The sequence below is a fragment of the Cucurbita moschata genome, unplaced genomic scaffold (genome assembly GCF_002738365.1).
Source record: "Cucurbita moschata cultivar Rifu unplaced genomic scaffold, Cmos_1.0 Cmo_Scf00007, whole genome shotgun sequence".
NCBI classification, from domain to species: domain Eukaryota; kingdom Viridiplantae; phylum Streptophyta; class Magnoliopsida; order Cucurbitales; family Cucurbitaceae; genus Cucurbita; species Cucurbita moschata.
Window position 1 is genome coordinate 2,590,970 of NW_019268523.1, and position 17,417 is coordinate 2,608,386.

Below are 17,417 nucleotides of genomic sequence, written 5' to 3' on the forward strand. Positions count from 1 at the left end.
TTTTTTTTTTTTTTTTTTTTTTTTTTTTCATTTTTTATTTCTTTTATGAGTGCTTCGGAAGAATTTGCTGATTTTATTTTCTTTGACGCTTCAGTGCCTGACTTCCATATTCTTCGGTGTTTTCTACTTACATTTGCAATTTATCCAGGAATAGGATACGCGTTGGCCAAACAGTTTCTGAAAGCAGGTGACAATGTTGTCATCTGTTCACGATCAGGTAACATTTGCACTATGATCATCATGATACTTCTTCTCGACCTTCTTTCTCCTCCCGTTCATGTACGCTCCCACAGGACTGTAAATATATCTGTACAGGATTTTAGAACATTAACTAAAGAATTTCCTTTTTGAATACTCACACACCCACTCACCCACTAATATAATCGTTGCATGTAGAGGTCATTTTCAGTCTTGTTCAGGGTAGCACCTTTCTGAATGATTGTAGATTACTTTGTAAATAGGCATGGGGTTGTTTTTGTAATTTATTTCATCCATATTGTCAGCTATAGGATATTAGTCTAATTCGGCTATCTGGAGAAGCTTGAATCCGTAGTTTCAATCTTTTACATGTTACGAATTTCTCTGTCTCAAAGAATTTCAAAATTTTCCGTTATTTTTGAATTTGAAAGATATGGGTTCTCATCTGTTTGTAATTATTTTTAATTTATTGACCTAAGCCTGGTTCACATTAATTATTATTATTTTGTGTTGATTGATTAGGTATGGATTCTAGTCATTCTCGAGATTTTGCACCTTTATAGTTCTTGTGTTGATTCGTTTTTCCTCCATTTCGGTAGGAATGTCTAGGATTATCAAGATGCTCACGATTTTGTAATTTTATGTTGATTTCCATTTTGATTTATGGTTACTGTCAGCTTCATAGTAGGGTGTGACTTGCACTCGTTAAAGCTGTTTAAGTTTACAATAAAGTTACTATCATGAAGCAGTTTAAGTTTCGTCTGTTAATGTAATGCACTAAATTTACAATAACACCACTTGAGGTACGTTTGTTGCATTTGCTCCACAAATCTTTAACAGCTGAGAGGGTTGAGTCTTCTGTTCAAAGCCTGAGGGAAGAATTTGGGGAGCAGCGTGTGTGGGTACCTCCTGCTAGACTTTTTCATTTAAATTTTTCTCTGCAGGAGTTCATTTACCATTTTTCTATCATTTCATTGTTTCCATGTATATTTACAATTAAAGCAGTTGCCGATGCTTCAAGCTCATTGTTTTAACTCTAATTCTCCTTTTCAGGGTACTAGATGTGACGTGCGAGAAGGAGAGGATGTAAAGAATTTAGTCACATTTGTGCAGAAAAATCTTAAATATATTGACATTTGGGTATTTACTTCAAATTCTTCCTTCTCATTGCCTTCTACACAAAGAGCGTCGCTATCTTGATTTCTATTTTCTAATAACTTGAACATATGTTTATTTGACATCAAAGAACCTATATGATATTTTCACTCTAAAAGAAAACCTATATAATATTGAATATATTAGGCAGGTGGCCTCTAAGGTTTGAACTTAAATATGTAACCTTGAGACCATCTAAATTACAACTTGTCTCTTTTACTATTGATTGATTCATGGTGGTTGTGATGTGGTTAATATAGCAACTCGATTGAAACCTTAGAGATTTCTTGATAGTAGAGCATGATGTCTGTCCTAGAATGATTCAGATATTACAAGATATATATACATGTATACTCCTTTCATACTTGAGTAATTAAGCAAACAGTACAGATAACGATATCAATTATGATATAGTAGCTGTTGAAATGAGAAAAATCTGTCCTGTATGTTGATGCTATTGACATGTCCACCAAAAAGGTGCCTCAACCCGTTTGTCATATGATGTGAATAGCCGTATCATGTCATGGAGGCCTGAGTAGTGCTGGCCTAAAGCAAATACAATTCTTAGATATTTTCAAACAAAGTGTACATTTTCATAATATACAGTTTCAATATGGCAATGTCCGCATATCATAGGAAACTGGACTTAAAAGAACTAAAAACGTTTCATTTTGTTCTATTTAAATTGTTGATCAATTTTGAAGGCCATGAGAGGATATGACGAGTCTGTTGTTTTATGCCCTATAGTTAATTTGGTCAATTTTGTTTGCTTCTATTGCCATTTTAACTTATTGCAAGAACAATGCAGATCAATAATGCAGGATCAAATGCTTATAGCTTTAAGCCTTTGGTCGAGGCATCAGATGAAGATCTCATGTGAGGTTACTCCTGATCTCCAAACCTCAATGACATGAAATAGAAATCCTTTTGGTTTATTCCTTAGACACTCTCTAATGCAGCGAAGTTGTCACTACAAATGCTCTTGGTTTGATGATATGTTGCCGAGAGGTATGTACTGCTTCATCATACACTCTTCGACATTTTTAGCTTGTAAATCATGCATAGTTCCTGACTTCTTGTTTAGGCAATAAAGATGATGTTAAACCAACCTCGAGGGGGTCATATTTTCAACATTGATGGGGCTGGTTCTGATGGACGACCTACCCCTAGGTGCTGTTTTCTCTATCATTTGCTTTCTCTCTTTTGTCTGAGGTCGTCATGATGCTGTTATCTTATGTATAATTTTTTTAAGAAGAATGGAGAAGACATGGGAAAAGCACGAGAAATCTGTGATTCATTTAGATGACATGCACAATGTGCTCAATCTTATATGATGGACCTGCTTTGGAAATTGCAGCGGTGCAATGGCATCTACTAATTTCAGGGATCCTTTTATTTCCATTACTTGAATAAAAGATGGAGCGAATAGTTTTATGCTGAAACATGGATGGATTTCTGACGAATATAAGGATTATCTCATATGCAATTATTAGGATTATCAGTTTGAATATCTATACTAGACAAGACTGCAAAACTCCGCTTGTTTATGGGTGTGCTAGAAAACTGTGTAATGATTGATTTTGTTTCTTTTTTTGGTAAGACAAATTGTTATTTTTTCAAGGAGGCTATTAAAGTGGGTTAACGTTATTTATATGCATTCACCCTGTTTATGTAGTGGTCACTTACTCTGTAACTGAAAAAAAGAAATGTTGTTGGTTGATCTCTGTCTTTCCTTAGGTTTGCTGCATATGGGGCAACTAAAAGAAGTGTTGTCCATTTAACGAAGTCATTACAGGTACTTGCTTACCTTATTTAGCTAATGTCTTAAATAAAATAAAACAATCATTTAGTTTCTGTTATTAATCCTAAACTGGCTACTTGAGCCTCTTTCTCTCTCTCACACGCACACACTCATCACGCGCACACACTAATAAATTAGTTTCATTCGGGATCGTACTTTAAATAGGAAGCATCGATGCGTTATGCAGCAAATAGAGTAATCTGCATCAGCTCTGTTTGATTCAAATATAGTAGTCATACCGAGGATGATCAATTTTGACCACTTATAATATTGGGAAGAAACTCTATTAGCATTTGGAGTGTCTATCTGGGGTGGCCTAAGTCATGAAGATCCCTGGACTATATTGTTGGGTGAACAATCATTTCAAGAGCCAAATACCACCAGAATCTAACAATGAAGTCCTAGGAAAGTCCCTGCCATCAAGACTCTAAAGTACTATGGTTTCTGTAAGCAACCAAAAAGTAATTGAAAAGGGTTTGTCATTTGTCGTTAAGAAATATAAAGAATCTAACTTCTTGTTTCTCCTCATTCATATTCTCTTCTATTCCTTTTCCTCGTCATTTATACTCTTCTATTCCTTTTTCGTCATTCAACGTTCCATAAGTGACTTTTTTTTTCTTTTAGTATTAATATTTCCATAATTTTTAAAAATTATCTGCAGGCCGAATTGCGGATGCAGGACGTCAAAAACGTTGTGGTGCACAATCTTTCGGTGTGTTAGTACACAATTTTATGCTTTCAACTTGAGTATAAATTTTTTTATCTCAACCCATTTGTCAAAACTGCTTGAGAATTTTATTTATATTTTTCTGATGTTGATTTTTTCGTGATATTTTGAATCTTGCATATAAGACCCTTGACATTCCAAGGGATATATTCGAGATTTATAATATATTGAAATTGTTAAAAAATCATGTAAGGTCCGTTAGAAAGGTTCTTAATCGTAACACCACAGAATTACATCTTCCGTTCTTTACTTATAACGTTTTTTGTGTTATTTGGTCTGGCAGCCGGGGATGGTTACAACTGATCTTCTCATGTCTGGTGCTAATACAAAGCAGGTTGAGGACACATTATTTTAGATTAATTTTTCTTAATAAATTCACGTATTTTGAAAAACTAAAATAGTTGACCTCTTGCAGGCGAAATTTTTCATCAATGTCTTAGCGGAACCGCCTGAAGTGGTAATGTTTTGAATCTCGTTATGCCCATACTGATCTTTTCGTAGTATGCAGTTGTCCATGTCTGCGGTATTCTAAAAGTGACCTTCATCGCATGTTTCAAGCCTAAGAAAAATTCCCCTTAATCTCATTCACATTTGTTGAATTTTATTAAGTCCCAATTTGACTGACTATTTGGATTTTAAAAGTTAAAACTTAACAACACTACTTCTACTTCTACCTATGAATTTCTTTGATTTTTTTTTGGAGATTTTTTCAAAATCCAAGCGAAACCTTATTTTAGTTTTTGGAATTTGGTTATGATTTCAAATGATTCTTTTAGAACGATGGAAACTATTGCAAAGAAAAGGTAAGAAAATAATCACAATTTTCTAAAATAAAAAATTAAATGGTTATCAATGAGACCTAAAATATTTGTTGATTCATTAATATTTTTGCATACAATTTCATTATATTCCTTAATGAACTTCGCTACTAACACTACAAATGCACTAATCTTTTAGAGCATTAAAAGGCTTATAATTTTTTGCATCTGCCATTTTTCTTCATCTGGCGGTTAACATTTGAGTTTACAGGTCGCAGAATACCTTGTCCCAAACATAAGATCTATCCCGGCCAATGGTTCAACAAGGCCCACATACATTCGTTTTCTCACTGGACTGAAAGCTTATTCCCAGATATTCTCAGTTAAGAAATGACTAATTACTGCTCAATTAAGTTGGAATGTTTTTTTCCCTACTTGCCATCAATTAATTGTTTCATGCTTCCCATGTTATTCAGAGACTTGCTTTTGGTGCCAGAAGAAACAGATATCTTCTAGAAGATTAATAAGAACTTCCCTCCTGTAAGTTCTCTCTGTGAAATTTCTCATTTATCGTTCTTCACCCAGTGGAATGGTTTATTCACAATTTATATACTGGTCATTGATGAAGCATTATGGACCCGTTGGAGTTCTCCTAAAAGTCTGCGCAAGGAAATGGTGCCCTCCTGTCTCTGATCTATCTATTTATCTATATTGGAAAACTGTTGTTTTTTCATTAAATTTCTATATAAATGTTAATTGTAATTTATTATTTATATTTACTTAAAAGTTGTATAACTATTATTGTTTTACCAAACCATTTGCAGAGCATTTTCGTATTTACCGAGGTAACCGAATGGGATAGCGTTTACCTCGAAAAATTATTCGAGGAGGCCGCCAGAGTGTGATGGACAATTCTACATGATTGAGTACATGAGAAAAAAATTGCAAAAGTATTTGAAGTATGTGTCTTGTAGTTATTAAGACGTGCAAAATCTTCCATCCACAATTAATGGTCAGGTGCAAGCTTCACTGAATAATTTTTCGTTATCCTCAACTAAATGTTCTAGGACGTCCATGACCGATTGGGTAAGGTTTGATGTGGGGCAAAATAAGTATCATTTTTATTTTGAATTCAATAATTTGTGCGGGGATTTACTTTCACACCTCTAACATAAAAATAGATGTATAATATTTTAATGCTATGACTATGTTTAGGTTGAGGGACGAAAGAAAAATTCACCTCATCAAGGTATTATGCGTAATAAGTACTTGATCTTGATTTTTACTTTATTACTGAGATATTTTGAGAACCCATTCAAATTTGACGAAGTTTATGCCCATTTGTGGGTTGAAATATTTGGTCTCATTTTTATGTTTTCGAGGTTTGATTGTTGTAGGTAAAGATTGCCTGTGCAAATCAAACCTCGAAAGAAGCTTGCAGGTATGGCCTACAAATTTGGGGCATATTGGAATGGTATTTAAATGAAAATAAAAAATCAGTTACAGAATTTAAGATGCTTATATTATTTAGGGCTATTTGAAATATTATTGTTTTCTCTTTACCATATTCAATTATAAGTTGGGAATCTTGATGAATTTTATCTCCGAAAATCACTGCTTGTACGTTTATTTTATTATTATTATTATTGTAATTATCATTTAAAAAGGGGGAAAAAGAAGAAGCTACACCCACCATATCAACAAATGACCTAAACTAAAAACTATGAAAATATAAGAGATTAAATTGAACTGAAATTAAATTATAAAAACACTCCAACATTAAGGGATTATTACAAAACAAATATTTAACCTAATAAGTCGTGTTTGAAATTAAATTTGTATTTAACCTAATAAACAAAACCCACCCACCATATCAGCCGTTTGAGTATTTGAAAGTCGAATTTCTCTCAAATGGAAAGTTGTATAAAAGAGAAAAGAGAAGCCTCACGTGAGGAAACATTTGCCCAATTCCAAATTCTGAGATAAAAGACAAAAAGAAGAAAAAGGAACCCAAAGACGGCAAACACGAAATCTCCTATACTTAAATTCTCTACTCTTGAAAAAAAAAAAAAATTGTTCTCTCTTATTTTATTGAAACAGTATGTATTTAGTGAGATAAAAAATGAATCCCATTAAAAATTCTCAATCATTGAATAAAATTCCAAACAGTGCTCCAATAAAGATTCACCCGTGACTCTAAGACTTGAGGGGCCCAAATCTGAGTCTGTTGCTAAGAGCTGAAAATATGAGATGAAATGAGAGGCTTCTGTTGTTTGTATCGTATTCCAAAATGTTTTGGTTAGATTCCAAAAGTGCTTTATACAATAGAAGCCCTTTTTGATTGTTTGATTTGTCAGCCTAAAATGCCTATTTTTGCTCAGCATCTGTGCTCCCCGTGAACCACATGCTTTTGGTTCTAACAGTGTTATATATGTGTATGAATGTGTGTACTGTATGTAGATTTGTACGTATATGTGCAAAAATTAGATTTGAACTTTAGCTTTCACTTTCGTTCTATTTTATTGTACGCTAAATTACAAAAAAAAGATTAAAAAATACCTATGTTTGTTAAAAGTTATAATTATTAATTTTGAGGTTTCATTAATGTTTCAAAAATCATTTAAATTTTTCTTGGGTATGAAATTAGAACATGTATGAGCGTGACGGTGTTTGAGTCTCAGTTTCTATTTTGGGTGGCTGCTATATTATTCTAAATTATAAATTTTGTAGAATATTCTAATAGATTTCTACTTCAATAAAGTTTTGAAATATTTATTGCAAGAAGAAACAAAAATATTTTTTACATTAGAGGCAAAGTTTAATAGATATCTTTCAAAGTATAAATTAGCATCTACTTTAATGAAAAAAAATCAATTTTAACCTTAAGTTTGAATTTTAATTATGGACTTAATAAATTGTACTTCAAACTTAAAAAAGTGGTGCAATTTTAGCCTTCAAATAAATTACTACTCTATATGACATTAATTAGGTTGGAAATTTAGAAGCTTAAGCATGAATGTATTTGGTTAAAGTATGACCATTATGGCGATAACATTACTTTGGTGGAATAATTAATGTTTCTTTTTTTCCAAAATACAGCTAACATACATTAATCATACAATCAAGTACAATCAAGGAAATAGGATACTGTTCTACTTCGGGATAAAAAGCCTATGAACATATTTTTATGTATTTTTCATGGATAAATTTATGAGAATTCTGAGTTTTTATGTATACTTGATTATGCTTAAATCTATCTCTGTAACGGTTGATACTTATTTCTTTCTTTTTAAAATTTTATCTTTTCAATCTCTATCAAGAAATGTATTGATTAGCATCATAATTATGGAGATTGTTCCTACCATCACCTTTGATAATTAATGTTATTTTATCTATAAAATCTGTTTGTCTTATGTTATACGTCATAGATTTTGTCGGAATATAGATATAATTTTGTCACTAAGTTGGATTTTTCTACCTGCCAACTTTTTGTATATTAAGCTTCCATTATTAAATCTTGATTATATGATTTTTTTTTCTAGATTATAGCCAGTTTTTTTTTTTTAATATCTTTATTATTTCAAAAGTTGCAGGATTATCGTTGACTTTTTAAAAACGTTTCAAAAATATTGTTAGAATAGAGATCCTTTAAACGGTTTAATAGATAATTAACTATAAAATAGGGTGATGGTAACTAAGATACTTGCCTGCCTGAAAGAATATATTTATTTGAGAGAATGATATTTAGATGCATGGTGTTTTCGTATCCACCGAGCAACTCAAAGGCATTTTATTTTATTCAGTGTTATGATTGTGGTGGAGTACTAAGCCGTTTTAATTTAAGTTAAGCAATGTGTAGGCAATGTCTAGATTCTAATCCCTTGGGAAAGGGGAAAAAAGCACTGATTGATGTTAATGCTTTCTGTTTTACTGCAGCCACTATACTTCTTCTAGTGGCGTTCTTTAAGAAATTGAATATCTATTACCATAAAAAAACCTGGAGAGAGAGAGAGAGAGAGAGAGAGAGAGAGAGCTTCATCTACTTAATGGAGTTTTCAGCTTCTTTCTGCACACTGTAACTTATTTGGTCTCTTCTAGACTGTTCAACCGAAGAGCAGCCACTTTCCCTCATAAAGCTTTAATGGCAAAACTTAAAGCAGCATGCCATTTCCATCTTCTTCTGTTCTTGTTTTTGCTCTCTTTTCATCTTTCAACTCAGCTTCCACCTTCTCAATCCCAATCCCTTTTGCAAATCCTGCAACTTTTAAACTACCCTCAAGCTCTAACCAGCTTTGACAATGTCACAGACTTTTGTGACATTGAATCCACACCATCTCTTACAATAGTGTGCTATGAGGATGATATAACCCAGCTCCACATTGTTGGTGATGTTGTTGGGCGCCCCACATTTCCACAAAATACTAAGATTGATCTCTTGTTTTCCACATTTTCCCAGTTTCTCAACTTGAAGGTTCTTTCTCTGGTTTCTCTGGGTCTTGAGGGTCCATTGCCTCCAACTGTTGGTGACATTTTTTCTCTTGAAATACTCAACTTAAGCTTAAATTCCCTACATGGCTCCATCCCGGAGGTACTTTCTTCTTTGAAAAGCCTACAGTTTATCAATCTTGACGGCAACTGTTTCAGTGGTAACATTCCTAGTTGGATTGGTTCCCTACCAGTCTTGACTACTCTGAGTTTACAGAACAATTCGTTTAATGGGTCCTTGCCAGATTCCATTACGCATATGTGGAGTCTTCGAATTCTCACTCTCTCAAGAAATTCTCTTTCTGGGAACGTCCCAAACCTCACCAATTTAACGAACTTGCAAGTTCTTGAGTTGGGAGACAATCTTCTGGGACCCCAGTTTCCTAAATTACCAAAGAGGTTGAGTATACTTGTTCTAAAAAACAACACATTTCGCTCGGGTATCCCAGCTGAGTTAGGCTTCTTGTATCACCTTGAAAAGGTGGACATATCTTCTAATAAACTTGTTGGGCCGTTTCTGGCATCGCTTTTGGCACTTCCTTCGATCAAGTATCTGAATATTGGGGGAAACAGATTAACTGGGCTGCTTTTACAGAACACATCTTGCAATAGTGATCTTACTTTTGCCAATCTATCCTCGAATCTCTTGATAGGAGACTTGCCCGCCTGTCTTCAGCAATTGGAGTCCAAGAACGGTGATATCATTTATGCTGGAAATTGCTTGTCAAATCAAGACCAAAAACAGCACCCTTTAAAGTTCTGTCACAATGAAGCTTTGGCAGTGAGTATTAGGCCTCATAATCGGGAGCATAGGCAACCTCCTCGCGGGGTAATGACTTTCTTAAGAATTTTAGGAGGAAGTGTTGCTGGAATTATAGTTTTTGCTCTGATGTTCTTAACGATGAGAAGGACATACAAAATGGGTGTTGTTAAAGAACCTTCAACAAGGTTTATAACAGAAAATTCATCCGTAACAGATACGGCCAAGCAGCTGTATGATGCCAGTAAGATAAATGTCTTATTTTTCTTTCTAGTTGATGATTTCTTGAACTGGTTCGACCTTATTAAAGCAAAAGAATTGAAAAGTAATCACTTCTATTTGGACCACTTTTCTTTTCTACCAAGTTTTGTTAATTTTCACTAGGAATGTATTGTGAGTTATGAATTTAATACATCCTCGTATAAATCCACCATGTGCTAGCAGAGTATATATCTCAGACAATGAAGCTGGGAACTAGTCTTCCTCCTTATCGAACTTTCAGTTTGGATGAACTTAAAGAGGCTACCAACAACTTCGATGCTTCGACTTTGATAAGCGAAAGTCTGGATGGCCAGGTATCAGTTTACATCTAATATATTTTCAATGTTCAGCAATTGCCATATCTCTCTTAGTTTACGCTGTCGAATCTTACATCCCATTGCCTTTTCTCTATTCTTTTTTGTTCTCAAAATACATGTTTGAAAGTGAGTACTTTAGAAAAGACATTATTATTATCTTTGTTTTGGGCAAGAAACCACACTTTCAATAAGATAAATGGTTATATATATATAAGGGCATACAAAAAAAATCAAGCCCCATACAAGAAGGGAAGGGGTCTGAAACTACATAAATGAACTCCATTCCAAAAGAACAAGAATAAGCTCATTATTACAAAACAAAATTATGGCCAGTGCCCATAAGGAGGCATTAAATTTCTAACTTTTCGTGGTAGCTTCTTGATTTTCTGTGCACTCGGAGCGCGTAGCTTCCAGAATTAATTTGTGCAACTATTACTATTACATATTAATCTGCTACTATACGAAACTGAAAAATAGTTTTACAAACATAGTCTCACTCTTGACAATAACAGATATTCAAAGGAGTGTTTACAGATGGCAGTGTGGTGACGATTAGGAGTTTAACTTTGAGAAGGCGACAAACCCCTCAAACCTTCACACATAAGTTGGAGTTGATATCTAAACTGCGACATATTCATTTGATCAGTGCTCTTGGACACTGCTATGAGTTCCTACCAGACGGTTTAACCATCAGCAGGGTGTTCCTTATATTCGAGTACTATCAATATGGGACACTAAGAAGCCATGTATCTGGTAAAATGATTTTTCATGGCATATCTATAGCTATGATTGCTGTAACTTGTGTGTACTGAAGGTGCATATGATTTCAGTAGACAGTAAACTTTTGTGTCCATGGACATAAGTTTTGAAAAGACTTGATTCTGCAGGGCTACAAGGGCAAAAGCTTTCTTGGACGAAAAGAATATCGGCTGCTATCGAAACGGTGAAGGGAGTTCAGTTCCTACACACAGGAATTGTTCCTGGTGTATGCTCAAACAGTTTGAAGATTACAGATATTTTGCTAGATCAAGATCTCCATGTGAAAATCAGCTGTTACAATTTGCCTATTGTTGTTGAACATGGTGGAATGGTATGATTTATGATACAGAAAGGAAAAAAAAACAAAAAAAAACATGTTTGTTTGCATAATAATCTCTCAAAATGAATGTATTTGATAGATATTTGTTTTGGGTTTCAGATGACTTCAGGTGTTTCATCCACTGGTACTAAAGGGAAGCGCCAAGCAATGGGGTAAGACTTTTATTTTATTTTGCAAAATATTTGTTTGGAAAAGATTAAATTTAGTCTCTTAACTATCTAGTTTATATATATTTAGTCCGATCTTTAGGGAGTATCAGATAGAGATCCATAAATTTTTAGTTGTGTCTCTATAAATTTTTAGTTGTGTCTCTATAAATTTTTAGTTGGGTCTAATAAATCATCAAAATTTAAAGTGTTTAATAAGTCCTTGAACTTTTAAATTTGTGTCTAAAGTCCTTAAATTTTTAAATATGTGTCTAAAGTCCTTAAACTTTCAAATATGTGTCTAATAAGTTTTTGATTTATTCAATGTTTTTTTAAAATTCACGAATCTAGGTTAGTATTCACATAAAATATAATTTTTAAATCTAATGAACATATAAAGTTCAGATACTTAGTTCAAGAATGTATTAGATACAAAATTGAAAGATTGGAAACATAGTAAATATCTTATCTAATTTAGGGATTTTTACGACTAAACTTGTAATTTAACCAAAACGAAACGGAGTATTTATAAGATGAAATTTTATGTCAAATCTATCTTCTAAAGTATAGTTTGGTTACGTATTTGCTAGAGTACTGAATTATGTAGACTTCAATATAACTTTGGATATTTTCAACGTTGTGTGTGTTTACAGAGTAAATCACAGAGATAAAAATGATGTCTATGACATAGGAGCGATTTTACTGGAAATCATTCTGGGAAGACAAATCACATCCCAAAACGAAGTTCATGTTTCAAGAGATCTTGTGAGTACATTTTCCATCTCAGAATCACTTTTAAGAACAGGTTGAAAAGTACCCCTTGAAGCTGAACAAGGGAATTTGGTTTCCATTCTATTCTCAGTTGCAGGTAAGCCTAAAAACAGATGAGATAGCTCGAAAGAGCATTGCGGATCCAGCAATACGCAAGGGATGCTCGGACGATTCGCTTAAGACGATGATGGAAATATGCCTAAGATGCCTCCATGACAAGCCAGCAGATAGACCTTCAGTAGAAGATATTCTTTGGAATTTGCATTTTGCAGGACAAGTTCAGGGTTCAAGCAGAGACCAGAATCAGATCAGCCAAGATCCACCAGCATCACTATCACCATCCCCAGAAATGCCTTAAAAGGAAAATGGTACTTATATCCAACTCATTTCATGAACTTGTAAAGCATCTTATGAATTTTATTTCTCAAGTGCAATATGTTATCTCCATAGGAACAATTTCACATTATATTATCATATCTTATCGCTAGATCTATCGCTAGCAGATATTATCCGCTTTGGACTTTCCCTTTCGGGTTTCCCCTCAAGGCTTTAAAACGTGTTTGCTCGGGGAAGATTTCCACACCGTTTTGTTCTCCTCCCCAACCAATGTGGGACATCACAATCCACCACTCCCCTGCTGACACTCTTTCCTTTCTCCCATCAATATGGGATCCCCCTCTGCTGACACTCTTTCCTTTCTCCAATCAATATGGGATCCCCCTCTGCTGACACTCTTTCCTTTCTCGAATCAATATGGGATTCCTGTCAAATCCACCCCTCTTTGGGGCCCAGCGTCTTTACTAGCACATCGTCTTGTGTCTACCCCTTTTGGGGAACAGACTCCTCACTAGCACATAGTCTAGTGTCTGGCTCTGATACCATTTGTAATGGCCCAGATCCGCTAGCAGATATTCTCCTTTTTGGGCTTTCCCTCAAAGCTTTAAAACGAATCTGTTAGGGGAAGGTTTCCCACCCTTATAAAGAGTGTTTTGTTCTCTCCAACCAACGTAGGACATCACATTATTTAGTTTATATCTCATCGTTCGATTCATCAAAGTCAATCAAACTTGCATGTCTAAAAAAAATAATGGTAATAGTCACACAATTTGTTTGTTGTGATTGTTTTGGTTCATTTTGGTTGATAACTTTTTCAACTTAAGAAATTTAGTGAATTTAACATCATACTAATTATTATTATTATTGGAAAAGGAATATAAGAATGAAAAAGAAATCAAAAGGGTCATTTCTCAAAATACATTGATCAAAAAAGGTATTTGAAGTCAAAATTACAGAGACTAAAGTCGTAAGTAGAAATCCGATATAGATAACAAGTGCATAACCCCACCATAGCAAGGTAGACCAAGTGGAAGTAAGTTGAATTAGGTATTATTTATTGGAATAGAACACTCTCTCGCTATGAGTAGAAGGAAATCATAAATAATGAACTTGAAAAAGTTGGCCTAACCAAATGAACAGTTTAAAATGTGGCTCAGAGGAAGGAGAAATATTATAAACATGAGATGGTAATTCTAAAACTATGTAGAATTTGACACAAAATCTTGGGCGAATGAATTGGTTGGCCCAAACTCAGGCAGGCATATAAGATTCTAGGATCAATTGAACTGGAGGAGAAGATTTCACCTCCACAATCAAGTATGTGAACTTCCACTGCTTCTCCACTTGATCCTTGAACATCTCAGTATAAACTTTCCCACCTCCATGCGGCCCACGGATATAAAAATTCACCTGTTCAAAATTTTATTTGCTAATTTCTAATGAGAAGGGGAAATTGTTTTTACTACCACAGGAAAAACTTATTACAATTTAAGTCATGAATTACCTACCTCTACTCGCTCGACACCATCTTCATCGGTCCATACCCTGTTAGGGATACGTTGTCGAGCAGCCCGATTTCTAGTTTCTTGGCCATAGCCAGTTATAGGGGAACCAATCCTTACCTTAACCTGAAAGAATAGCAAAACCAATCTATTAAAACATAAAAACAGAAACTTAATTACAAAAGGGAATTTGTTTTAAATAAGAAAATCATAAGGGAGAACTGAAGAGAAGGATAAGACATCCTTATAGTAAGGAAAAAAAAAAAAATAATGACACAATAGTTTGAATTTAATAGAAGACAGCATGCATAAGAACTATCTCATTGCCCACCCACTGCCCCCTATCTGTGCCTATCAATTTCCCCTTGAACCCAACTTATTTTTCATAATTAACAACAAGAACAACCTTTCTGAACCATTATATATATATATATATATATAGATTCTATTCCTGCATCTCTAAAAGACATGATGTGAAATTCATCTTCTTCTGACTCAATTAAGGAGCAAGAAATATTTAAGATGCTGCATAATGGAAAAATGCCTTTTCAATTCCGAAAATGGTGCTGAAAAAACATGAACTATATCTAATCCATAGTAGGTGGAGAAAATATAGGTCCATCTAGAGGGTACCTTCCTTGAATTAAAGTGGAAGAGGTCCACTATGTGGTTCTCTTGGTTGGTGATTACCTGAGAATCTGCTGTAGTTTGGTTAGTTCCTCTTAGTCACTTGCAGGACTAGTTTTTGTTTTCTTGCTAGGTTCCTAGTTTATCTTTTCCGGCCATTTGGTCTTTTTGCAGATGTAATTGTGCCTTGGTTGCATTTGTTATGTTACATTTGGTATCTTTGTTCTCATGGACATGCTTGTCTTTAATGGATTTTGTTTCTTTAACACGAACACATACAAAACACAAAAGTTGAAGGTTAATTTCACTAACCTGGCTGTCATCTTGAATCCTTTTAAGAGCCTTGTCAAAGATCTTGTACCTAAGCAAACGAATTTGCATATCAGAGTCACCAAGTAGAGGAAACCACAAGGTATTTGAATTATGATTCTAAGCAAACGTTTATAACATTAATCTAAATGTAAGTTGATTGTTACTCTTTTGGTTGAAATATAAGCTCCTTAAAAACTGCATATCCGGCAGCTGCAGCAACTCCAAGCCCTGCAAGGATGATAAAACTGTAGGAAGCTCCCTCTGTAAATGTAACAGGCTTCTCTGGTATATTATATGTTGGAGCATCAAATGGATCCTCCACTGTTGATATTTCTTTTTTGCTCTGATAACAAAATCAAGGGAAAATCCAGGTTTATGAACTCATCAGTGATCAATAACTAGTCGTGACTTCACCAGGCGAACACCGATAAATTAGAATGCACGCAAGAAATTAATAAAAGGCATGTATGTGTGATGTCCCACATTGGTTAGGGAGAACAAACCACCATTTATAAGGGTGTGAAAACCTTCCCCTAACAGATGCGTTTTGAAGTCTTGAGGGAAAGCCCAAAGAGGACAATATCTGCTAGCAGTGGATCTGGGCCGTTACAGTATGGCATCGCTCCGTTAAGTCGGATTCAATTTTTACCAACATCCCAATGAGACGCATGCCTAGTTGAAGTTAATTTTGGTAACGTACAATGCAATTATTCAAATAAAATAAAAAAAAAAAAAAAAACCAAACAATTACTTTGTCTTGCTATATCCCTTCTTCCCTCTAGCCATTCTTTCACTCTCTTAATTGAAGCCGACTTCTTTGCACTTATATATTAGTAAACATTACAGAAATTCACGCAACGATGTTTAACAATAACTTAAAAATTTTCGTTGCATAAATTATTGATATTCTAATTATCCCCATGACCTTTCTTTATTAGATCTAAGATTTATAAGAGATGATCATTTTTTCTCAGATGACAAGGCTAGTCAGTCATCTTCATGATCACTTGACGAGACATACATTTGAGACACCGGCATCTAGACCCAGTCAAAGAGCCTTCCTCAGAAATTGAACCCAGAGAAACCCAGAGCTCCCTTTCAATGGTAAACAAACTCAAATTTGAACACAAACCTGAGATGAGCTTTGTCCACGTTGCTCTGAAGATTTTGATGACATAAACCTAGCAAAGCACGGCACTCCAGCTGTTGTATCACATCTACTGGTGACATCTAATGTTGAAAAGTTGACAACAGATCCCCGTGCATCCTGCCGTCTAGATAAAACAGCCATACCTACACAAAAATATAAAATGGAAAGGTTAACTGCAAGAGATGGACGTCCAACAGCCACCCTCCCAAGCGAGAGAGACCAACGATTGGTAAGCAAAGGTCCAAAGGACACGCAACTTCTTAACCGCCGCAGTTTAGACTCCTACTCGGACTCGAACCAAGATGCTCGAATCCGTAGTCAATCCTATTTATGATAAGAGCAGTTTCAAGACTTACTCGAACTATTACTCTACAGAAAATAAGAGTCTTTGTCTAAAGAAATGGGTTACTAGACTAATTGATCAAAGCATCAAGCCCCTAGAAACTCATTTTTCGCATGGTAATCAATAACAATATTAGACAATTTGAAAATTCCTTTGTACTCCTTCAAGTCATTGTCATATATGGGGCAGAATAGCATCATATAAGATATACAAGAACCAGATCATGTGTCAAACCCACGTATACAGTATGAAAACCTTAAACTAGGAAAACAATAGATCTCTCAGGGGAAGCTTTGAGCGAGTTATGACCCACCAGAAGCAATTTGGAAGGATACAGCTTTAATTAACTCCAGTTACACAAGTAATCATTCAATCATCCACACAAATTTAAAAACTTCTCATATAAGATATACAAGAACCAGATCATGTGTCAAACCCACGTATACAGTATGAAAACCTTAAACTAGGAAAACAACAGATCTCTCAGGGGAAGCTTTGAGCGAGTTATGACCCACCAGAAGCAATTTGGAAGGATACAGCTTTAATTAACTCTAGTTACACAAGTAATCATTCAATCATCCACACAAATTTAAAAACTTCTCATTTTGCAAACTCACCCCAACCCTGCAGGGGAAAATAACTAAACAAAAAAAAAAAAAAAAAAAAAAA

At 34.6% G+C, this 17,417-nt stretch overlaps 3 protein-coding genes across 6 annotated transcripts in view; 2 read left to right on the forward strand and 1 right to left on the reverse strand.

Moving 5' to 3' along the window:
• The window catches only part of LOC111445527 (chlorophyll(ide) b reductase NOL, chloroplastic), a 7,003-nt gene extending 1,402 nt beyond the window's left edge, over positions 1-5,601 (forward strand). The window contains exons 2-15 of one of the 2 annotated variants that reach the window (XR_002710867.1): positions 149-217; positions 1,039-1,100; positions 1,252-1,338; positions 2,162-2,229; positions 2,313-2,361; positions 2,438-2,523; positions 3,091-3,148; positions 3,816-3,866; positions 4,165-4,215; positions 4,297-4,338; positions 4,911-5,021; positions 5,116-5,179; positions 5,268-5,314; positions 5,464-5,601. Coding sequence is in view for 1 of the 2 variants with exons in the window: in XM_023083963.1 (XP_022939731.1) it covers positions 149-217; positions 1,039-1,100; positions 1,252-1,338; positions 2,162-2,229; positions 2,313-2,361; positions 2,438-2,523; positions 3,091-3,148; positions 3,816-3,866; positions 4,165-4,215; positions 4,297-4,338; positions 4,911-5,021; positions 5,116-5,163 (782 nt within the window). In the remaining variant the exon portion in view is untranslated. The other variant, XM_023083963.1, reaches the window with a different exon arrangement.
• A 2,582-nt stretch (positions 5,602-8,183) lies between these two features.
• LOC111445520 (probable inactive leucine-rich repeat receptor-like protein kinase At3g03770) lies at positions 8,184-12,953 on the forward strand. Its single transcript, XM_023083949.1, has 7 exons — positions 8,184-10,128; positions 10,329-10,459; positions 10,975-11,215; positions 11,350-11,552; positions 11,661-11,713; positions 12,361-12,472; positions 12,570-12,953. The coding sequence occupies exons 1-7, from the start codon at positions 8,781-8,783 to the stop codon at positions 12,834-12,836; spliced, it is 2,355 nt and encodes a 784-aa protein (XP_022939717.1). The 5' UTR covers positions 8,184-8,780; the 3' UTR covers positions 12,837-12,953.
• A 966-nt stretch (positions 12,954-13,919) lies between these two features.
• The window catches only part of LOC111445531 (probable mitochondrial import inner membrane translocase subunit TIM21), a 5,340-nt gene continuing 1,842 nt past the window's right edge, over positions 13,920-17,417 (reverse strand). For all 3 annotated transcript variants that reach the window (XM_023083971.1, XM_023083972.1, XM_023083973.1), the window contains 5 exons: positions 16,388-16,548; positions 15,420-15,598; positions 15,256-15,304; positions 14,323-14,442; positions 13,920-14,224 (listed from right to left, as the gene is read on the reverse strand). In XM_023083971.1, the coding sequence (XP_022939739.1) occupies positions 14,066-14,224; positions 14,323-14,442; positions 15,256-15,304; positions 15,420-15,598; positions 16,388-16,548 (668 nt within the window). In that variant the 3' untranslated portion in view covers positions 13,920-14,065. The remainder of the gene's footprint in view (positions 14,225-14,322; positions 14,443-15,255; positions 15,305-15,419; positions 15,599-16,387; positions 16,549-17,417) is intronic.

Bases quoted from the DNA above. Each gene is read 5' to 3' on its own strand.
- LOC111445520 (XM_023083949.1), top strand. From the start codon at position 8,781: ATGGCAAAACTTAAAGCAGCATGCCATTTCCATCTTCTTCTGTTCTTG. The intron at 11,216-11,349 runs GTAAAATGATTT...TTGATTCTGCAG, and splicing joins ACTAAGAAGCCATGTATCTG to GGCTACAAGGGCAAAAGCTT. The intron at 11,553-11,660 runs GTATGATTTATG...TTTGGGTTTCAG, and splicing joins TTGTTGAACATGGTGGAATG to ATGACTTCAGGTGTTTCATC.